The sequence below is a fragment of the Melozone crissalis genome, unplaced genomic scaffold (assembly GCF_028551555.1).
Source record: "Melozone crissalis strain CALT ecotype California unplaced genomic scaffold, PUWL_Pcris_2 ptg000027l_1, whole genome shotgun sequence".
NCBI classification, from domain to species: Eukaryota; Metazoa; Chordata; class Aves; order Passeriformes; family Passerellidae; genus Melozone; species Melozone crissalis.
Window position 1 is genome coordinate 30,813,518 of NW_026535805.1, and position 24,434 is coordinate 30,837,951.

The 24,434-nt window shown below is 38.0% G+C and overlaps 1 protein-coding gene across 4 annotated transcripts in view; it reads right to left on the minus strand.

The window, feature by feature from the left end:
- Positions 1-24,434, minus strand: part of GRM1 (glutamate metabotropic receptor 1) — a 180,638-nt gene that overhangs the window by 63,532 nt on the left and 92,672 nt on the right. For all 4 annotated transcript variants that reach the window (XM_054279116.1, XM_054279117.1, XM_054279119.1 and 1 more), the window contains exon 4: positions 2,542-2,777. In XM_054279116.1, the coding sequence (XP_054135091.1) occupies positions 2,542-2,777 (236 nt within the window). The remainder of the gene's footprint in view (positions 1-2,541; positions 2,778-24,434) is intronic.

The window sequence follows — 24,434 nt, forward strand, 5'->3', positions numbered from 1 at the left end:
ATTTTTCTCCTTCGAATTTGTGTACAGAGATACTTTGTGAAGGAAGAGACTCCTTTTTTTAACAGAGAGTTTGTGAAAAGTCCTGCCTCCAAATCTGTGAGAGATGAAGAAGGCGGTTTCTTGGCACTGTCATACTAGACCTCCTTGGAGAGAGTGTCTCCACCAAACAGCTTTGAAGCTGCTAGTATTTAAAGTGACATTCTTAACCTTCCAGAAATGTCAGATAAAGATATGTTCACAGAAAGCTTTGGTGGTGCCAGACAGTCAGCAGTCAGATCTGTGTAGTTAAGTAAAAATAAGTATTGTATTGCCCACAGATTTGCTGGGGACATGGAGATCTCTTGATTCTGTAGGTATGTCATTATTGGGAAAGATACCTTGTGATGCTTCCCTTTGGTGACTTGAGACATTTTTGGATTTTTTTAGTTGTGTGTGATAAGCTTGAGAGTTGTCAGTGGTAGACCACCAAATTTAAGAGCTGATTGCTTTTCAGCAAAGCCTAAGAAGTATCACATATTTTGAGGTTTCATGCAAAAATTGACAGCTTTCTAGAGGAGGGAAAGATGTCTGAATGCCTGACTTGACACTATTAACTGTCAGAGTCTGCCAATGCAGATAAATGATTTTGTGTTTCACTAGTATTATCAGAATTTAGTGGTCCCTGACACCTTGAGAACCCAGAACACTGGGCAGGCATGTGATGATACCTCTTCAGAACTCCTCCAATGTCCAGTGACTTCAAACCTGGGATATCCTGAAAAGTTTGGGGTAAGACATTTTCTTAATAAAATTGCCTCCACTACTTTTCTTCCATGATTTTCTTAACTTTTTCTTTTTTGGCTTAAGTACAATTTTAGAGTCTACAGCAATCACTGTCTGGAAGCTCAGCTACGCGTTCTGTGCAGAAATACCCCAAGTTGGCCATTTTGAAGTCACCATGTGGGGAGTTCCCTTGCCTTTGATCCACCAGATAAAAACTGACTATGAAAGTTCAGAATCAAGTTTTTAGTTTCATAACCAAAGAGAGGCTAGATAACAAACTACCCATGTTTATAACAGCTGCTGAGATGTCTTGAAATTGAACCTTTGTTCATCAGCATGAAACATGTTTGTGTACAAAACCATGCAATTTTAAATTTCTTTTCTTACAAAAGAAGCCTGTGCATTTGCACTGTGCATAAATCACTCAACTCTCCTTAGCAATTTTTGCTCCTGTGGCCTATATCAACTTCTTTGTCTGAGTTGAAGCATTTCTAAAGCAGACTAAATATTTACACCAAAAAAAAATCAACATTTTGCTAAAGTCTAAAGTTAGTAACTCATTTGAGGAAAAATTATCCCTATAAACTCAGTATGGATTTAGCCTGTCTGGCCTGCTATTAGTCCCTCAGCACCCAGACAGGCCAGCCTGGCTGCCAGTCAGCACATCAGGCCAGTTTAAAGCCAGGGACAGTATTTGGTGATGTGCCTCAATGGTGAATAGAACAGGGGAGAAACAAAAGGGACTGTGGAAGTCCTTCTTATTAGGAAGTATTACTGATGGAAAAGGGAAGAACTAGAAACTATGGGAATGCAACTCAGAGAGCATGATGAGACCAAGTGAGATTTCTGCTGGGAGATACAGGAGGTCAAAATGTAAATAATATGAAAGAAATGGATGAAAAGTAAGACTTCATTAGTTTTGTTTCTAAGGAAAGAACTTCCTTACCATCAAGTATATATTTTCGACTACAAATTAAATATTTGCAAACTACAAACAAAATATTTGCAAAAATAATTCAGGAAATATTTCATAGAAATGTAATTTTCTCTGAATTTACTAAAAAATTTAATCTTACTGAAATATTTTAGCTCATTTTCTCAGACTCTGAATGGAAGAGAAAAATTATCTATGCAGAGGTACACTTCTCTTGCTATGAGGTAAGACTTACTTCCATGTGTAAAACATGTTTTTTATGTGAATGCTATATAGTAGAAACAAACTGCATATGTTTTAATAGGTTAAGAAGAAAAAAAAAAAAAGGTAAAGCAGATGACTGGACAAATTTAAAATTCATAAATTTTCTCTAAAATTTTCTGCTGTAATATTGTCTGTGAATTTCCTGATTCCTCAGTTATCAGAAAAGCTGACTTTGAGGAAAGAAAGTATAAATTTGTTCATATTTTTGTCGAAATTTTCATGTCTCTTTATTTTTTACAAGCCATATTACAGACTTGGGCACTCAGACTTAGCATAGCCCTAAACATAAAATGGTAGCAAGTTGCTCTATTACAGAGCAGAACTAAATTGAGAGAAGGCTGTGCAACAAGCACCAGATATAGTCCCACTAGAGCTGGGATTATAATCTGTTCAATTTGAGGTCACCATCTTTCTTTTCACAAAATAAACAAAAAACCCCCAAACCAAACATTTAATTAAAAACCAAACAAAAAACCAATAAAACGACAACAAGAAAAACCCAAACCAGAACCAAGGAAAATTTTTTTGCTAGAGCACAGATTCAAAAACCGGAAAAATATTTGAAATGTTTGACAAGTTACCAGTGCAATTCTTCTGGAAGTTGGGATTCTCAAGTGGGTGCCCTGGGATGCGGCACTGGAATCTGTGCTGCCAGAACTCGGGAAACCAGGGGTTGCGGGTGTTGGTGTCCAGCCGCAGCTTCAGGTAGTAATCATCAAACGCCAGCACCTCAGGAGACTGCAGCTTGATAGTGATGCCTCCATTTGCTTCGGGTTCGTAGCCTTCAATGACCTCATCTCTGTCTGCCCAGCCGTCACTGAAAAGAGGCAAAAAGCCGCTTATTACACAAAGACAGAAAGCTGGTTTTGGAAAAGCCACCAGCCAAAGGCAGGCCGGCACCCTTGGAAGGAAGTGATTAATGGGGAATCTAAAGATGTAAAATCCAGGCAGAAAAAGCAGAGTGATAGAGACTTGTAATGAGCAGTCTGACTGATTTTGTGCAGAGTCCTCATTAACTCATCCAGAATAATGAGGCTTTATCCTTGTCCTTCTGGAAAGGTTATTTAGGCATAGCTTGTGCTGTGATATCCCTGTGACTGAAGAGATTCTACTTAATTTCTGCTGTCCTGTAAGAGGTGGAAACAGAAAATTACTGTTGTTGAAAAGGAAAACAAGCTAGAATTCTGGAATTTTTTTTTTCAAAATAGACCTCAGCATGTATGGATCATACAGGTGGAAGAGCAAGTCAAATCAAACATGACATGAGAATTGGATTCTGTTAGAAGAGAATGAAGTAAGCCTACTCAACCAAACCAGAAAGAAAACCAAATGCTATTCTCCTGCTGCATGGGATTTGTGATAAAATGACTTTTTTTCCCCCCCACATCCTTCTTCTTTTTTATTTTTTTTTCTTTTTTCTTTTTCATTAAGAAAAATGGCTTTCTGCTTTACTTCCCTGTTTTTCATATATGAGATGCTTTTGAAAACCTGAAGATAAAGCTCTTTCTTGACAACATTATTTCATGGAAAGTCTATCTTAACAGGTTTGAATAAAGTCCATTGGGCTTAGCATCTGAGCTTTAGTTTAGTTCTTTAGTTTTTTCTCTCCTTCTTTAAGTGCCCATTGATTTACTGTCACTCTGCCGTTCTTATTAGCATCCCCCAAGAACAATGCTCTTACAGTCTAATTTAAGTGCAAATATAAGTCAGACATTGCTTAATCTTAAAATGCTGGGCATGTAATGAGAGGAATAGATTATTCGGGCACCTCAGATCCAGGTCTATTGCATTCAGAATCAAATCAGCTGCACTGCTTCTTTGAATAGCAGACAGATGAAGCACTTCCAGCAGCGAAGAGCTCAAGAGGTAAAATGCAATTCACCACTGAGAGAAGTCTCAGATTCACCCAAAGGAGAATTGCATCCTGAATTCCAGACAGACTGAAAGAAGGTCTTTGTTAGAAGCCTTTTACACACAGCCTTGAGAAGAGTGTTGTGGTGCAGACCATTACCAGCTGAGGGCATTTATGAGACACTCAGCGCAGGTGTGCCTGGATCACCACAAAAGAAAATATAGATGATTTCAAGTAGCAAGCTCTGTCACAGTCCTGGTCAAACAGCTGTAAAGTGACTATGTACTGGACATATGTGAGCTTTTGGCCCTCAGCCACCACACTAAACAGCTGCATGGTTTAGTTGGCATTCACATTAACTGCTGCATCTCTGCTCTAAGGACACAGAAAGAAAATGGCAGTTTTCCATGAAAATACAGGAAAATCCATGTAGTAAATTCTTTCCACATCTGAAACACAACACATGCCTTTATTATGGAAGTTATTTGAGACATGGAGCATCTGGCAGTGCAGAGTAATCAATACATTCCTTTCAACCTAGTCTCAGTATCTCAAAATCTATATTTTAAGATGGCACTCCATGGCATCTTTGAGGCAGGATTCCTCCTCTGTTTCCCCCTTTGCCAAGGCCTTGCAGTAGAACCACCCAAAATTTCTGAGTTTACAAACTGCTGACAAATATCTTCATACAGCATGAGATACACACATGTGACTGTTGCATTTCAAACACAGTATAAAAGCAAAGAGCTGGGGGAGATGCAGGGTGTAGGTCACAGGAGGGAGACAGAGATTTTGGAAGTGTCCCAAAGGAACTCTCTCTGTCAAGCTGAACCTGTCAGAAGCTGCTGGTCACTTCTTCCCACAGCCTGTGGTGCAGGTTACTCAGTGCCTTGTACCAATACAGCCCAAGTGACACCCACCTGGCTCAGCCTTGGCCTGACAGCTGCACTTGAATTGCTTCAGGGGTGCACAGAGTTACAAACCTACAATTTGTCCATCCCTGCTCCCTGTCCCAGCAGACTGCCTGAAATTCTAGAGGGAAAGATGCCATGGTTCAGCTTCTCTGCATCACCCCACTCTCCACTTGTCCATATGCTGAGGACAAACAATAAAATGTACCATGCTCCCCTGACTACTTCATGACAGACCATGGTGTAGGTAATCCTGGTCTAGATAACCTATAGAAAAGGTAAAACCATGAAAATTAACTTTCTAGATTTCACATAATTCAATATGGAAATTTTCACTAGAGAGGAGAAAAAGGCATAATATTTATTTTTTCTTATGTGGGGGAAAGTAAGAAAGAGATCACTCTTACAGTATGAGTAATTAGCTCCTAATTACTTAATTATCTCATTATTTGTCACAATATTTTTGGCTTTCAAACGGTAGACTCAAGCACAAACATTAGCAAGACATAAGAATTAAGTAAATTGAGCCATTTTTTACAAGACCTTGTTGAAATGAGGTAGTTTTGCTACTGCGTGGATTCCTACCAGCCAAAAAATTTATTTTCCTCTCCCCTTCCCCAATATGTTTAGCTTGGAAAATGGCCACATAAATTCTGAAGACAAAATGGAACTAATCTCCAAAACAAGAGCAAGTGTATTTTGAGTTCTCTGAGGGCAGCTCATTGAAAAGTTCCCCTAAACTGAAACACAGATTGTCACCGAATATTTCTTTGTCTCTTTCTGGCTCCAAATACTTTTAATGCTTGTTTCAGCTTCCTCAATTTGTTAAATCTGTCTGCTAAGTCTCATCCTCAGCAAAATGTGAAGAAAAATCTCTTGAATCAGAGAAAAAATGGTTCATGGGTATTGAAGCTCATATGGGAGCTTAGTTCTACTTTCAGTAAAATCAAGGAAGCAAAGAAGAGTCCTCTGGTTTCTTAGAGGATCCATGCCATCCTGGCAGCTGCAGGCTGACTGAGGTGAAATTTGCCCTAAGTGGGATTTGCAGCCCTCCCTGCAGCTGTGGGAGGATTATTAGAGATCCAAGATCCTGTTATAACACCTTTCTGGATTCCTTTTTGCTGTTTATATGCATTTTAAAAAGATTGTCTGGAAGCACTGCACCCCTGGTGTCATATGAATAAATGAATAGTGGTCTAGAAGATGGTAGGGAAAAAATTATATTTTTATTGCTTGGTGACAGCATGATACTGATGGTCAGATGACAGTGACAGAATCAAAGACCAATAGCTGAGTCAACATAAAAATGAAATTTCATTTTAAATAGGAAGCACATACCATTCTTTTGTTGTCAGAACAAGAACATTCCACCTACTATCCTCCTTTCATCCTGCTGAATAGCAAGTAGCACTACACACAGCACTTTTTGCTAGCCTGTTTTTCTGTGCCTTTGCTAGAGATTTCAGGAGGTGGCCCAATATCCATTACTGAAACTGCCATCCCTGCTAAGTGTCCATGTGTGTGACAATCTAGCTTTGAAAGGTGCTGGGTACCTTGTGCAACTGTTGATCTGAAGCTCTGTGAGGGAGTTTCAAGTGTGATGACAGAAACAGTGAGGGAGGGAAAAGCATGTGGGTGTCAAACTAGCAACCACTCTTTTTGCTCTTAGGAGAGAAAGAACAGCTTTTGTTGTGGTTTTCTGGTGTTTATCACAGTTAAAACGGTCACTGATACTCCGCAAGCTGCTCTTGGTCCAAGTTCCAGTCTGGTGGCTGATATTAATGATACCAAATCCAAATTTCAATGTTCACTCACAAAAAAAAATCAAGTGGAAAGGGAAAAAGCTCAAAGCTACACCAGAATATCAGAAGTCCTAGTTACCACTATCACAGACAGGATTTGAAGAAAGAAAGCTAGCTTTTTTTTTCCAATCAGTTTACTGTTCTGTTAATATGTAACAATGGACATCACTGAATTGTGGCTTAAGCATCTTAGCCTCTCTATATTTTCTAAACTGCGGTCACATATATTCTTGTGACTGAAACACCTGAGAAATGGAATGGATTTCCAATTTCCTCTCCTCTTCCAAACATGAATACTGTCAGCTGCTTTTCACAAGGGCTGATGAGACAACCAGCAATCAGCCTTTCTATTTTCATCTCTTCACGGCTTAACTCTTAAGTGATGCAGCAGCAGTTCTCTGCTTCTCAGCACAGTGCTCAGAGAGTTACTCATCCAGATGCTTTTTCCAAACAGGCAAACCCACAAAAGTAAACACACTATTGTTTATGAGGACTGCTTTCCCTGTGATTATTGTCGAGTTAGCATCCTTTCACAGGTAATGAAAATGACACACATTTGTTAGTCATGGATACTGACTGGCAATTTAATCCCTGCACCCTTGAATTGTTTGATCTGACTGTACAAAGCTATAGAGGGCAATTGATTTAGAGTCCTCTGACTGGAGAGCTGCAACACCCTTCTGAATTAGCCGAGGTTATGTTTTCTTAAGAAGTTTTTATTCATTATGAGATATTTTCTTTCTCTATGGATAAGTTATAAAAGAGAAGAAATTAAGAGCAGGAAGCCCTTTTAAGTGCTAAATGAATTATTTCTGCAATAATCCTTCTGCCTACAGCAGATATTCTTGTCATTATAAAACCAAATAAGTCAATCATATTAACATGATTTCTATCTCTTTAGTTTCAAGCATTCAACCTTCACAGCAGCTCCCTGCAGCTATCCCATTCAAACAGGGTGACAGGGAACTACGTGACCATAATTGTCACACAAAAGGCTCAGAATCTACATTTGTGCCTTGCTTCATTTCCACAAAATTAAAGTCCATGCCAGTATACCTCCCCTGTCATGTTGATATATGTCCCTGCAGAGCCCAGTGCTGAATGCCTTCTTGCCACAGTCTCAAGGCTGCCAGCCGGCCTGCTGTTCTGACAAACTTCTAATGCATTTAAGTATGAGAACAGCACCACTCAGAGAATTCAATGTTCAATCAAGTGCCAAGACATTTTGTTGATATGTTAATAGCTGTATTTTTAAAAACAAATCTTATATGCTGGATTATATATGTTTTTGAAAGGCTGGACATTTTAATTGCAAATACTTTTTGCAAAACTGTTCTTCTGTGGAGTAGTCAGACACTTCTTATTTAGAGGCTCAGACACTGCTTATGTAGAGGTATTTCAAAGTGCTACAAAACCCAAAATAGTGCTAAGTAGCACTTAAATAATTTGTTATTTGATTCTGGCAAATACCAGTGGTCTCATTTTCTAGAGCTGGTCAGACTTGGAAGCTGCAAATTTCACTCTCTCATTTTACAGAAGTCTTTTCTGACAGCATACCACTGGAAAAGCCTGCACACATTCTCCTGTCTGCATGCAAGAGTTGTATAACTCCTCTTCTTTACTGGCAGAATGGATGGAAACAGAGCTCAGCATAAGGCCAACCCAAAAAGTAGCAGTGTGGCAAGTGGAATAATTTCATAGGAAAAAGAAAAAAAACAATGTTACCACTTGCTATGATCATAGGTGGTAGAATCAGGCCCAGAGTTACTCATGAACAGCTCTGTAGCTGACTGCTCCACTGCCTTCTTCTGGGAATAGATTTTTTTTTAAAAGAATCCTTTATTTCACCAGCCTGATGTGAAGAAAAAACACAACTACCTTATTGTGAAGGAGGATGAGCCTATTTGCTGGCAATAAGGAGCACTACCAAAGATATTCAGTGTCTGTGTAAGACATGCCTTAAACAGAAGATGCCATGTAAAGGAAATTGAGACTGGCCAATACTCACAAGTCAGCAACTCAGAAAGTGACTTTCCTCCTTAGGCATGTGCATTGTCAGTCAATCCCAGCAGTCAGCAATGTCAGCTAAAGGGTGCTGATCATTATTGCTAATGAGTATTGTTGCAAACATGGGAAACAAAAGGCCATTTTTTGCACCTACTCATTTAGCTAATTCCCCAGAATGACAGACTTGCATTGAAGACTGGGAAACCTTTCTTTAGTTGCCAACCAGGAATTTTTAAAAAGCATAGTTTTACTTTCACCTGTGTTATAATCCTAGCAATATCAGGAAATTAACCCCGTGGCTACAGATAAGCCTGTATGTCACTGCTGACAAGAGCAGGCTGAAAGGCTGTGTATTGTCAGTCTGTAACCTGAGCCCTGCTGGCAACTGACTGACATCCTCAAAACCAGAAGAATCAAGTTCACTAAATTTTCTCAGCTGAAAGGAAGACAAATAGGTGATAACATACAATCATGGAACGGCTTGGATTGTAAGGGACCTTAAAAGCCATCTAGTTCCAGCCCTCCTGCCATGGGCAGGGACACCTTTCACTAGACTAGGTTACTCAAAGTCACATCCAGTCTAACCTGAAAGATTTTGAGGAATGGGATATCCCCAGGTTCTCTGGGAAACCTGTGTCAGTGTCTCACCACTTTCACAATAAATAATTTGTTCCTAATATCCTACCTAAACCCACCCTTTTTCAGTTTAAAACCAATCCTTCCTGTCCTATCACTACAAGCCCTTGTAAAAATTTTCTCTACATTTTCTTGTAGGCCCTCTTCAGGTGCTGAAAGTTGCAATAGGCTCTGAAGTCTCCTCTTCCCCAGGTTTAATAACTCTCAACCTGTCTTCACAGGGGTGGAGCACCATCCCTCTGATCATCTTGGTGGCCTCCTCTGAACTTGCTCCAACAGGTCCAAAACCTTCTGGGTCCCCAGAGCTGGACACAGTACTCGAGGTGAGGTCTCACAAAAGCAGAAAGCTGGAAAAGCCTCCTCTGATGTAGGCCTCAATATAGTCCAGTAGTTTGGCTCCTGCATGTATGGATGGAGACAGGTAGGAGTCATCCCCTTCCCTAGATCCCTGTCTTTCTCAACCACAGTGTCACAAGGTACTTTGGGATTCATATCTGTTTCCTTTTTCCACAAACTCTGCTGGAGTCAAATGTATCCTGAATTCCAGCCTTTAGATTTCTCCAGTTTGCTCACCTCCATAGGGCACTCTTGATTAAAATAAGCTGAAAGCATGGGAATATTGGTTGTGCACACTGGAAGCATAAGAAGAAAACCACTGAAGCTCCTTCTGGGAAAGCTTTAGAAAGCAAAAAGTAAACAGAAGACTGCTTCTTTGACGATGTCATACACACACAGAAGAAGGTACAAGAGGAGCATTTGGTGCCAGACTGCACAGATTTTAGACTGAGACTGAAGAGCATGTCAAGGATCAGAATGACTGAAGAAGAGACTGGTATGATTTACCAGTTAATCCCGCTCCATTTGAGACAGCACCATGTACCCATCATGGTTTCAATTCTAATGTCCTACAGGAGTTGCTATTTCTTGAGAGAAATTGAGATATGAAGTTCAAAAAGTTTAAAAATAATTCCAAGGCCATTTCCTGGAAGTGATTTGCCACATTTCTTAGTAAAATTTCTGTCCTTGTCAGGTTCTGCTTCATGACGTTGCATAAAACATTTTTCAGTTCCCATGCATGATTACTGAAAGCTCAGTCACAGTAGCACATTAGTTATTATATTTCACACACACAAAAAAAGTGTTGGTAGGGCTTGAATCTTTTATTTAATCAATCAGAGATTTTTTTTAATGAATGACACTCTGTAAAGAACCTAAAGTTGGTAAATGACAGTTCACAATGTTTCAAATTATCATCATTCCCTTTCATGTGAATGTTCAAAGTTTTTGCACTGTTCATTTAAAAATGTAGATTATAACCTTGTGGACCATGATGGATTGTATTTTGCAAATATGTATTTACAAAGGTTTTAATTATCATATGTGGTGCATATATTTGCATGCAATTTGCATAATGTAATTTCACTGCCTATCATGCAGGCAATATCTTGGAGAGTCTTTACTGTGAAGACTCGATATGTTTGGCATTTTTAAATGTAGTTGCTGCTTTTATGCAGGAAAGGTTTTACTGTTCTCAAGGGTGCACAATGCTGTATATCTTGGAAAATCAGCAACCATTCATGTATTCTCTAAGGCAGTGGCTGATTTTTCAAAAGGGATGCACATGCTTTCACCATAGACTGGCAAGTGGATTAAATCCTTGCTCTGCATGTTTGAAATTCATAACATGAGGCATCACGAAAGCACAGTATCTTTTCCAAATGGAAGCATGTCTGTAGAGAAGAATACCTAATTTTAAACAAACACACACAAATTGGAAACGTTAATCTTAGCATCATGCCTTATCTAAGGTGCTCCTGGGCTTCAATATCACACAAATACAGAACCACAGAATAAGCTGAATTGGAAAGGACCCACAAGGTTCATCAAAGTCCAACTCCTGGCCCTTCACAGGACACCCCAAGAGTCACACCATGTCCCTGAGAGAATTGTTCAAACACTTCTCGAATTGTGTCAGTCTGGTGCTGCGATCACTTCCCTGGGGCACCTGTTCCAGTCCCCAAACACTCTCTGGGTGAAGAACCTTTTCCTGATATTCAACCTAAACCTCCCCTGAAAGAACTTCAGCCACATCCAGTGAAATCCAAGATTTTTGACATCTTATTAATACACATAAATGTAAAAACAGAGACGTTTAGCCCTGTGCATCTCTGTACCAGTTCCTGGGGACTTTTTTGCATCCCCTTGCTGCTGCTTTGCTTTGGTATATGTGCAAGAATACTCCACCAAAAAATGAACATGGATAGTAAGGATATGATGGTCATTCCCACTATAAAGAGCCCAACTGTAATCCCTTTTCAGGATGGATAATTAGGAAGAAACATTCCTGCTGGTTCTTCCAACTGGCCTGAAAGTTAGAGACTGACGTCTTTTCTGTGCAAACATGAAAAGGCATCAAGGGGAATGGAATCATTCCTGCCTCTACTCTGGCCAACTACAGCCTTGGGGCTGGATCTGAAGGACTGGAAAGAGAGAGAACACATGGAGGTGAAGCAGACTGGAAATACATGGAAATGTGTGTGTATACATATATATATAAATACAGCAAAGTGATCAGGTAAACACCAAGTCCCTCTTCACTCCATGTTACTCCATCAGATCTTGCTGGGTGCTTGAATATTAATTTTTTGCACTTATGAAAATATTAAATCATAGATGTCTTCCCTAACCACAAGCATAAAAAGTGGAAGCATAGTTCCTTTCTTCCCTCCTCCTTTGTTTTTTGAGGTCCTGCCAAGGAACAGGAAAATAGAGAAACATCTTAGAATCCCATTTCCATACAAACCATACTTTCAAAATAGCATGAGTTACAGCCTTTAGCTTTCTCCATGATAGTTGTTTACTTTCACAGGATAATCCAAATTTTCCCTGTAGGGTTTATATCTTTAGCTGATTCCCTCAAGCCATCACTTACTATAGCCATCTCATATTACAAGAGTTAAGAGAAATACACAGAATTTATAGGCCTTCTCAATATAAATCAAATTTCAAATATGAAGACCTAAAGAGTACATCCCATATCTTACATTACCTTTCTCCATGGTTTGCATGTAAATTATTTTTCATAGCTGCACAAGGTTTCTGGAATGCCTTTTCCACACTCATTCTTTGTTTAGGAATTTATTTTTGCTTTAATGAAGCTGTGTCTGCAGAGGACCTGGCAGCTGTAGGTGAGAGCCCATTAGCCATCCATACCAACAGGTACTAAAACGGACTTTGAAAATCAGATTGTATAAAATGAAGAACAAAAGAATAAGTATGATTGAACCCATGATATAATCACAAAGCCCATAAAGATATTAATCAAAGTTATCACATGTCCCTAAATGACTGTTTTTACCAAAACTATTTTAAATTTGTCTTCATCTTCCATTCTCTCTTTTTCACATTCTGTGCATAATTGAGCATCCAGATTACTATGAATGCTTATGAATAATGTAGTTTCCACTCAAATATTTATAAGTCATTCATTTGAAATAACATATTGATATGGGAAATATCAAATTCATATTATGCTAGTGAGTCTCCTAAGCACCTAAACCATTCCAGTGAGAGAATCAAGTAATACTTTAAGGCTTGAATAAATAAACACAGAATAAATAAAATCATTACACTTCAATAACCTACTAGCACAGCATTATATTGTGTCAGTAAAGAAAAGCTCATGAACTGCTAGGAGACCAAGAAACCTATGAATTATTTGAATAATGAATTCACCTGAAAATTAACCAATCGTTTAATGAACAATTGCTGAACATTAAACACGTGTAATAACTTGAATTTCTTTTATAATCTACTTTGTTCAGACAATTCTATTATACTTGGCCTGAAGCAAATGTTAGAGAGCATTTAAAAATGTATAAAAATATTATTGATTTACCTTTCTTCAATTACTGATGTCTTAAAGGTGTAAGTGTCTATTCCTGTAGCTCTACACTTAGGAAAGCAGACATTTAAGAACAGTCCTATGCTTGTCTAAACCAAATATAGTTCAACACAGCCAGGCAAACCTCTCTGCCTTAGAGTTCCTGCTGCAGTGAGCAGAGCTAGAGTAGGATAGTAGCAGTCTTTTAGGCACTTAGGTCTCAGGTATCCAGTCCTTATTAAAACCAAAAAGGACCTGAATGTAACTGGAAGTTATCAGATATCTTTCTCAGAGGAACTGCTGAAATGTGCCATCTTGTTTAAATGCACTTATTAAAGAACAGATCACAAGCTTATCATTCAGATTGTTCAAGTCTTATTCCTCCCATGTGTCATGCTGGCATCACTGAGAAAGCTAGGGTTGCAGATACTCACTGGCATAAGGAAAAGGTTCACACAGGCTCCTGCCAGCATGCAGAAGGATGTTATACTATTGCATCCCACAGTAACCTCATTTTGTAGCTTGTGGGATATGGAGTAGCCATAGTGAAGTGCATGTTTAAATGCTGAGTTTGCAGGCAGCAATACCTGCCTACCCTCCTGACTATCTAGGGATTGGAAAAGCAGCCATTAAAGCCTTTTTCTTTTAAAAAAATTATTAGTATGTAGACTTACTCAAGTGTAAACATAAGTGAAGATTTACTAAAAGTGATAGGTTTCATTTTAAGTTATGCTAATCAAAATTTATATAGAAGATTTAATAAAAAGTATTTAAAACCACTTGTTGTTTATAAACATTAATAAAAATTGTGAACAAATGTACCTGTAGAAAGAGTAGAATGATTTTCCAAAATCTTGTTTACACTAGGTGTATTCTTACAGGTACTTGGAACATGCTTAAAACTACAGGAGTAAGAGAGTTTGATATACTTTTTATATGGTCAAGCCAAACTGAAATTAAGTAAATATACATTGAGGAAACTACAGACATTTCAGTAGACTAGATAAAATACAAAAATGCATCAAAGTCACAACTGAGAAGGCCTCCATCCTTCAAAGTGCCTGATTTACCAAATCACCAAATTAAAGAACAGTGTAATCAGATTAATTTCAAAATGAACAAAACATATTAATCCTTATTAGTTCTGTACTGGAGATTGAGAAGGCATCTTTTTCCCTTCTAAATCCCAAGTTGTACATGAGTGCATTGGAAGGCAATATGTTTGGATACCTCTTCTTATATCAGATATTTTCCTGATGGGAAATTGTCTTAATGACCATCTGTCCCAAAAAAAGATGGAGGCTTTTCTTCTTATGTAGAATCTATGTTTGTACCCTTTATTTATGCAGTCATGGAATAATTTATGTTGAAAGAGATCCCTAGAAATCTTATAGGCTTAGGAAGATATACGGCCCATACAATATCCCTTTAAGAAATTTGTCTCATTCCTGTCATTTTCTTTGGATCATTAGTCATGTAACTTGGGAGACAACAAATCTGCTACTATAAATTAAGTTTTACACTTTTATTTAGGGAGATAAAACTTCTTTTATATTTCATTAATCTATTGACCCCAGAGTAATCAAAGTGTTCCTAGGATCAAATTCTATTAATTAGTGATGATGTTACAACTTACTAACAGAAAACTGAAGCAACCTTTTTAAAAATAGTACCTGATTTTGTCTGGCTTTTGAACAAAGGTGCAATGGTGAAAGATTAACTTGACTTTCCTTCTACAAGATACAGTGAGAACACCTTCCTTTTCCTTTCATGAAGCTAGCCAGAGAAGAATGTGCATGGGGCAACAGAAAACACATACTTGTCAGCTGCTTCATGCAGTATTGGGATATGCAAAGAAAATCAGAAAGGCAAAGTGCAGAAGCCTGTCTTCAGTAAAAATGCTGCATTTATGGACAAGGAAAGGTGTAAGAGTAAAAGCCAAATGGAATCAAGCAAAGCCTGCTATCAGGATGCTGCATGGGACAGCTTTTCCTTGAGGGCTGGGGAGCTGGGAGCTGAGGGGGAGCCCTGGGCAGGGCCATGCCAGCCAGGGCTCGGTCCAGCTGTGCCCAGAGGAGCCAGGAACACCCAGGTGCTGTGGCCAGGTTCAGCATCCATTCTGCTTTCAGCCTTTTGAATGGTTTTTAAATCTCTTCAATAGAGAAGGGAAACATTGCCTGCTTAATGTTTCTGTCCCACAAATACAACTGCTACAGTCATCACAAACATGCAACATGTCCAGGCAGAAGAAAGAATTACCCTTGAGACAACAAACTGGACCTCTGTCTTTTCCTGAAGGTAAGAAAGAAAAGGAAATTCAAAACCATGGAGAAGGTGACAAGTCCCCAGTGCTGTTATTTCCTTTTACTCTATGGCTGAATAATATGCAAAAAGGTTTAGAATCAATCTCAAAGAAACCAATCACAGAAATCTACTGTACCTCTATCAACAAGCTCTGAAAGCAAATTTTTAAATCCATGTTTATGCATTCAAAATAAAAAATACTTGCTGGTATTCATTCATTGAAATACCAACAAAACCTACAGAATTTAAGGTTAAGTCACATGCAAGTTAAGAGAAAAGAAACAAAAAAAACCCCAAGCAGAACAATAACAATAAGAAAAACAAAATCTCAAACAGAACAATGCGAGGGGGAGAAGGAAAATAGCCTTTTCAATAAAATGACTCCTGTGGGACTCTGTTGTAAGAATAGCAGTCTGAAACTTTGAACACAAGGACTGTTCCTCACAAAAAGGCAGAAGGGATAAAGAAGGAAAAATTGATTAAAGCAGAGAGAGCCAGATAAAGAGCTCTAGATTTTCTGTATTATGTCCTGTGAGTCATAAGTAAAGGAAGATTGCACAGTTGGTACTACCTCAGGAGAAACCTGGGATGTGATTAAAAGCCAAATAGGCAGAGTAATTTCATCTGCTCCCTGCTGTCTTAGAAAGGACAAATGTTTGAGTTTCCCAAGTCCCCTTTGACCTTTTACTGGTGGCCACCTGTGCTTAGTTCTATACCTTCCTCTCTATTTGATTTCGGGTGCATTAAAACTCTTTCTTTCCCATCTCAGTGAGAACTAAAGCATGGGGGATCTTAATGGGTCCAGTCAGAAGGAATGGACACAAAGGACAGTCCTACAGAAGCCTGAGCCTTGATGGACCAGCAATTCTGCATAGAGCTAATTACTTATCTCTTGTGAATACCATAGGGTTGATTCCAGATCCTCTAACTATGGTCTGGTAACACCTACTTGTCTGAGGGATACAAAAGGAAATAAATGAGATTGCTCAGGATCAGTAAACTTCAGTGAGCTAGAGAAATGAAGGAATATGAGGGCAATATCAAGATCACTTCAATCATGATGCTTTTTAGAAAGTCCATGGCAGGCAGAGGACACAAGGGTAAGGAAGGAATGCAGACATGTCAGTATTTTGAGGGTTTTAAAGAAGAGTGTATAAATACAGATGTACAAAGACATTGGCAAGAAAATAATTTTCTGAGTGAATTAAAAGTAAGAGAGAAGGCAGAGAGGGAAAGGAAACGTAGTAAATTCCTACATTGCAGTCAATGTAATTTGAAATATAAATATTTCATAACCTACCCAATACATATTAATCATATTTCCAGTTGTAGGAAAGGATAAATATTTAACCTAATGATCCATTTGACGATATTTAGGAAACAATACTAATGGAAAGTATTGATATGGTATCTTTATGAAATCACGTTATTTTTACTTAAGAGGAAATAAAAATATAAATGCTCACCACATTAACCATTACTTAAAATCAAACACTGTTTATTAATTAATTAGAGTAATTTTTTTAAAATTGTGCAGTGAACTTCCCTCTGCAGTTGTTATTGGGGGAAGAAGGAGGAGATGTGACAACTCTGCATCATCTATGTAGCAACCACAGATAAAAGCTAAAAGGGAATTTACATGAATGGGAATGAACTCTGTTTGCCAATCAGTTTTCACCTGTCCTCTAAGTCTTCTTTGTTGTGATAGAGGGCCACACCCTCTGTCCTGGACAGCGACCCCCGCTGTGGCCAAGCAATCCTTTGCAACCCCACCCTTTTCTCTTTCTTATTTGCTTGTCTGTTATTTCCCCAGTTATTCTTTCTTTCTACACTACACAACCTTCACCTTTTCACACTGTCTAGATAGTGGAAGTCTTCCATGAAAGCCTCTAGATATTGCTGTGATTTAAGTGACAGAGGAACAGCCACTACTTTGTGCATGAGAGGCAGCATCTCTGCGTTGCACTCTGAAAACTACATCTTAATCCCTACTGAAATGCTACTCAGTAGCTACTAAGATGCTAAGATGCTGCATCAGTTAAAAGAATTAGCTGTGAAAGATTAGCATTGTATTAGTGGGAACTACACAGTTTTGGCAGAGGAAAAACATAACTATCCCTGGAAGTCTGACTCAGTACAAGAAATGAGATTACTACAAAAATGTTATTTATTTCTATCAGCATCAAGTTTAACTGTGCTACAAGACACATAAACACCACTAAACTACAAATTCATGTTTGTATTCTGAATAGCAATTCAAAAAAATAAATACATCTGTTCTACAAAATTAGAGCTTGAGCCAGTATTTGTCACAGAGCTGCTTGAACTGTCTAAAATGTAAGTAGTAAAACACAATAACACTCTTACTGTGAATTCAATTATGACTAGGAAACTATATTTTTGCATAGAAAAGAGAAGGGAAACAGAAGCTATATCTTGATTATAGAAGTAAAATATCACTCCCCCAAAAAAATAACATTCTGTTATATTCTAGTCAGGTACATATATGTTATATATGTTATTTATGCGTGCCACATAATTAGCCAGCCAAGAAAATAAGAAGGCAATAAATGATTCTGGGGAAAAATAATGTAATTAACAGACAATTAAAGTAATATTTACTAGGTCAGGTTTTGCTACCTTGTCAGGGAAATCTCTACCTTAGGACTCAAAACCTGTGGACATAAATGGATTCCAGCTTAAGTCTGTGTTGTCTGATATCCAAAGAGATGAGAGGAATGACTTTTTTATGTGTCTGTCTAATCAATGTCCAGAAATAGCAAAGATTAATTTTCAGGGCAGGTTTGGCAGAGAAGTAGGTGGTGGGAATTGGTTTGATAAGACAACATTCTATAATGCTGTATTCAGGAAATCCTTAGAGAAGCTCATACTAGCATTCATTTGACAGCCTTCCCTGTAAAAAAACCCTTTTTTTTCCTTTAAAGAAATAAAAATAAAAGACATGAAGATTAGTAAGTACAGATTTGATTCCCTCCTTTTTTCTGTTTGGGTTTTTTTTTTTTTTTCCCTTGAAAACACAAGTCTAATTTACCAAGCCTGGAGTGAACATTTTATATTGAAACAGAAGCTCATTTATAACCAGCAAGCCCATTTAACAATAATGGAAATAGATACTGCTGCTCCATTGTCCTCTCTGAGGCCACCTTTACTACATACCATCTCATCACCATAAACCAACTAATATTAGCCCACGTTGGTCATTAGCTGCTTTGCAAAGAACCTTCTGTTTAATCAGTTATAAAGAGAAAAAACAATACCAAGAAAAATTACCTCTTTTCACTGCCTCAGAGAAAAGAGGTGAGGAAAACTACCTATCATACAATGTTGTCATTATATTGCAAGAGTTCTAATGTCATTACATTGCAAGGGTTTCATATCACTAGAATTTTGTACCTCCTTGATGTTTTTTTGCAGGCAGCTCCTCTAGGCACTGACTCTTCCTTGTCCTCGCAGCAGCCAACTTACTCCATTCCCACCAATCCAATATTGTATCCCCCTACAATACAACAGTAATGTATTCCGCATCCCAACTAAAACACAGTACTCAAAACCAAGATGCTTCATCCTCAGAAGTGTTGAAGCATGTTGAAGCATTTATTATTGACTGTTCACATCTTCTTCAAATAGGTTGTTGTAGGGTGATACAGTATGGGTAAACGAAGGTGGTATAGAATGTAATCTTATCCCCTAAAGAGTTGCAGCTGAGCCAATTACTAAAGATTAGGAGCAGGCCTGATGTTAACAGGCCACACCTGTAGCCAATAAGCAGAGTGTTATAAAAGAGTGGATTGGTGGGAATAGGAGTTGGTTAGCTACTGTGAGGACAAGGAAGAGTCAATGCCTAGAGGAGATGCCTGCAAGAAACATCAAGAAGGTATGGAACTCTAGCAATATGGAACTCTTACGATGTAATGGCAACAGGTTGTCCCTGTGATTTTTACATTACAAATAAACCAAACACCTGATGATCACAGGCTATACAATTGTAAGACATGTAAAAATTGCAATATATTAATATACATAGTATTTTTGGAGACTATTTAGAACCTTTATTGCCTATGCATTTCCTTCATTGAGGCTTTCTTTGAAATCATGAGAGTCTTTATATTAAATGAAATTGAAGGTTCTTGTGTTGATGCATACCTTCAGTAACTAAAATAGAGCAGAAATAAAAGAGAATTCAAAAAGTTTTAAAAAAAGCCTAGTCTGTCCCCCCAGCTCCAAGCACAGTGATGCATAGTTAGTAAACTAAGTGCACATGTAACGCTAGGGATAGGAGAAACCATTGTGCTTCATTCCACAGTTTGCTCAAGTTAATTTCCCAGAAAATCTATTCACTAATACCAAAAAATACTTATGCAAGATATACCTGCTACACGGTACTCCACTGACAGTATAAAGTAATTCAAAATCCATCTTAACTTTGCATCTTCATAGTGCAAAGCTCCTTGAGTCCTTTGACTGATCCTACAAACAGGTTTATAGCCCAGAAAAATGGACACCAGATACTCCTTTGTGTGATACTGAATTCCTAACTATTGAACTTCTTAATGTCTTCTCTTCTGGGATCTGAAACAGCCACTGCTATCCTGGCATTACAGAAAGAAAACAGCTTACAAAATCCTGAGAATGTCTGGAATAATTATGGGTATAATGTCTGAGTTAAAAAAAAAAAGAGTAAAAATTTTTTTTTTCCCAAGTTGAAAAGAAAACAAAGGGTTTGTTTTCTCTTGATTCAAAAAGTCTTTGGAACAAAGAGTGCATCTGAGATCTGACATCTAAAATAAGATGGAAGAAAATAAGAGGAGATGGAAATATTGTTAGCCATTGGGTTCACACTTCAGACTACTGGGACTTGCTTACTGCTGCATGATGGAAAGTTTGAAAATTTGCTTCTAGTTTCAAACTTCACATCTACATAGCAATACACCCAGAATTCTTTTCATCTTCCCCTTTTACATGTAATTGTCAGAATTTTATACATATAACTGTCTTCTTCAGTATGATTTTACACTAATTTCTTTACATGCAAAACATAAATTTTAATCTTTCTTCTGCCTGTTTGCATCCTTGGCATTATTTGCCTCATTTCTTTCTCTTAGCAGCTATATTTGCAATGTCCTTAAATACTTTTGCCTGTATGTCTCATCTTCATTTGTCTTGAGAAAGATTTAAGCAGGAGCTAGTTTAGTAATTTTAAGCTCATTATTTCCTATCTTTATTCATGAGTTTTCTTCCTTCCTGCTATTTATTTTTTCTCATTGGAATTGTATAAGCCTCTCCAATTTTTCTTAACAAATCAGCTCTGTCCTTTTATTTAGGTTGTAATTTCTTTTCTTCACATATGGTTCTTGTTTGGTTTACTATTATATCTCTCCACTTAGCAGAGAACAGGAATGCTCAAATAGCCAGGCTGAAAAAATCATATTCTTCTTTATGCACAGCACATTATTGATGTATATTGCTTATATACCTTTTTTAAACCTTGTTCTTGTAATTTATACTGCAAGTTCCTTGAAGAAAAACAAAAATTATCTGCCTTTGGAATTTCATTATATAATTTGAAACTATGCAAATCAGAAGTAGGGCTTTTAATACATATCTGATTTAATCTTTGGGCATATGTATATTACTTACTACTGGAGGGGATAATAATCCTTTCTTTCAGTAAGCAATCTTTCAAACCACTTTTAGCCTTTAGAGAATTTAACAATTTTAATATTGCTATTTCTCTATATGGTTATGTATGTGTTTGAAAACATATTCCTACGTGCCTGTACTAAATGAAAAATATCAAAAACTGGTTACCTATTTACTGTAGTAATTTCTTTCTTTACAGATCCTCTGCTTCCCAACTACACAGAGATCTCACTGCTCAGCTCAGCTCTGCTCCTGTTAGCTTTCCCAATACCTGTCTTGGACTTGGCAGGAAAACCACCATGCCTCAGCATGTGCTGCCACACATGCCTCTCCTGTGTTCAAATGGATTTGCTCTCAAATGGGAGGTGGCTAAAGGACATTACCTCTGTTAGTGCATCTCCAACACACCACAGCCAAAGCTGCAGACTTTAACCCAGCTCAGTTCCCATCTCTGTCACCTCGAAATGTACATTAAACTCTCACCATGAGTGCAGAAAGGTCTGGGTTCATAAGGGAATGGGTAGGGGAAGATGAAAAAGACCTGAACTTTTGCATACCTGGTTGAAGAAGAATTGCACATGGGAACTGGGAGATCACTACCTTAAATGCCTGGGGTTTGTGAATCCAGGTCTTTGCCAGTGTTAATGGCCTCAAAAAATTATTTGGAATATTTCTGCTTCAGAACTTTGATCAAAGAGATGAAAAGAACCCATTAGGACAGCGCTGTGCTCAGGAGAAAGCCCAAAGCCTCTCACTCACAGTTAATTTCTCTTTCCTGAGAGAGACAGAAGGCAAGCTGTGGGGCTTTGTGGAGTTGTTGGCTACTTGGCATTTTCACAGCACTTAGGCAGTGTGATTCAGAGATTAAGAGAAACTGGGAGGTCAGAAGGTAGTGGCAAGGGAGACAATCTTGGGCAAAGTGATGACCCAAATAAAGTCCATTTCTGTTTGCCTTATCTCTAACTAAGAGTTTGTGCCCTTTTTCATGCCTAGTTGTGGACAATACAGTCCCTTTATAAATGACAACAAAAATGGAGTACATCTGGCTGTTCTGGCTTCTGCCATGAGGCTGGCTAGGTGTGTCAAACCAAGTAAGCAGCAGCCATCAGTGACAGTTACCAAGATTATTATTATTATCAGGACCTGGAAGCACAGGGCATTGGTTACGTTGGCCTCCTACAACTGAGTACTGGCGCCTCCAGCTATGATGAGGTTGGCTGCTGGGCAGATGTGTGTATAGCACAAAGTTAAATCAGGGGAACTCCAATATATTATAGGACTAACTTACAGTGTCTTATCAGTGTGTCTAATGGAACATGTGTTGCTTATCTGATATGACTTTTGTCTGGGTTATTCTTACACGTGTGTTTCCAAGCCTTTCCTGTGCATAACAAGTCCTGTTGCTTTCCAAATTTGCATCTGTTCCCAAGGTCCGGGTATGCAATTTTGAAGGTGCTTGTATGGACTTTGAAATGGGACAGAATTTTGGGTCAGTTTGTAACAGCAGAATATGAGGGGCGCTCCAAACAATGGAATCAGAAACAAAAATACTTAATGGAAAATTCAGTACAATTGAGATCTTATCATGTGAAGCTGAAGACTTCAATTGAAAACAAAAATTAAAACAATTCACCTAAAATCAGTAGGGAAAAAATAATTTTGCCCAAGCTCTATTTAAAACCTGCTGTAGCCAGCATGAGATGAAGAGGTTGTATGTCATGAAAGAGTCCAGAAAGGGTAATGTAGAAGACCAGCTGTCCTTAATGGTATGTGTATACAGGCCATAGATCCTGTCGATTTACAGATCTCTAAGTTAGAAATAGAAACTCAAACATTTAGTTAATGACTGACGAGAGATATTAGAAATGGACTCTCAATAGGTACCACTAACACAGAAAGAAAATCTGCCTTATCTGTTTGTGTTTAGATCTAAGAGAACTAAATAGATTGGAAAAAAAGTTTCATGAATTGAGGCATTATTCTTTCACTAACTTAAATGTGTATCTGCTTTGCTTTTACAAGTCTTCCCAAATAAGAGGAATTTGAGGCAAGCCACATTTGATGCACTATACAGGAGGAAGTAGTTTCATGGTTTCCTTTGGCTTAAAATGTATTCCGGAGAATTTTCACTAAGTGCTACATATTTCTTGAAGGAACTGAATCTATTGAAATGCACAGAGATGTTGTTCTGACTTTTGTGAGTACAGCAACAGAACATCACAAAAGACTAAGAAGTGTGTTTGACAGGGCTATGAAATAGGACCCAAATTACACGATAAATGTAAAGCTTCAGACTCCAGAGATATTTGAAAAAAGCCCTAAAGAAGGCAGTCAATTCCTAGGTATTCTAGACTTCAAAGAAGAAAAGACAAATGAGTGTGCAAAGTGGGAGGGATGGTAAAATCTGTGGGAAAATTCATGCCAAGCTTGACAGTCTTTATTAGTAGCTGTCAAGCACTTATAAAGAAGAGCACAATGGCATTCAAGCTTGGACAGAGACTTTCAAAGTTATAGGGTTAATAAAGTTCCTGTTTTTAATTATTTTGATAACAGTACACAGACCTAGGTATTTTCAGATATTTTGGAAAATTGAAGGATAGGATGCTTACAGAAGAGGCTGAATAGAGGGCACCTATGATATCAGAATGCCCCTATGCTTTAGCAGAGGAAGAGGATAGGTGAAAGAAATTTTACGTATTCACTTACAGAAAGCTGCCAATAGTAAGAACTAGTCACATAACATTGGTACGCAGAAAAGGTGCCACTGGTTAAATATAACTGCAAAATAGAATGAGGTTTTACTGACTGCAATTATACTATTTGAAAATATATAATGAATCTGGAATAATGCAGACAAAGACAAGATGAATTCTCACAAATAAAGGTGTATTGTGAAATAGTTAAAAAAACCCCAAACACTATTTCAGGAGCTATATTGCTGAACTATTATTTGTGTTACTATAAGGCTACATGAAGAAATTTGTTCCAATTTTTTCACGGGAAGAATTAAATCTGCATTTGCCAGATATGTCCTAGAAACTGCTAGATCTTGTCCTGCTCTACCACCTGATAGGCAGCAATCTCCCCAGCACACGTGTACGGCAAAGCTGCATTGGTTACATTGACCAAGCTTTGTGGATGTGTTGTAATTGACAGGGATCAGGCAGCTGTGGAAATGTGAATCTGGTTGGATTCAAACAACTCTGAAATTATTATACAGTCAGTTCTCATTCAAAAATACTGGGAGATGAAAAATTCCCATAATCTGTGCAATCATTTTAACTTTTTACCCAACATGTAAGCTGATTTCTCATATTGCTGGGACTAGAGTCAATCAGAAGCAACTGAAACTAATAGAGTTCTAGTACCATGGACTAGAAAAAATTGTATCAGGTCTTATATTTATGTCCAAAATTGG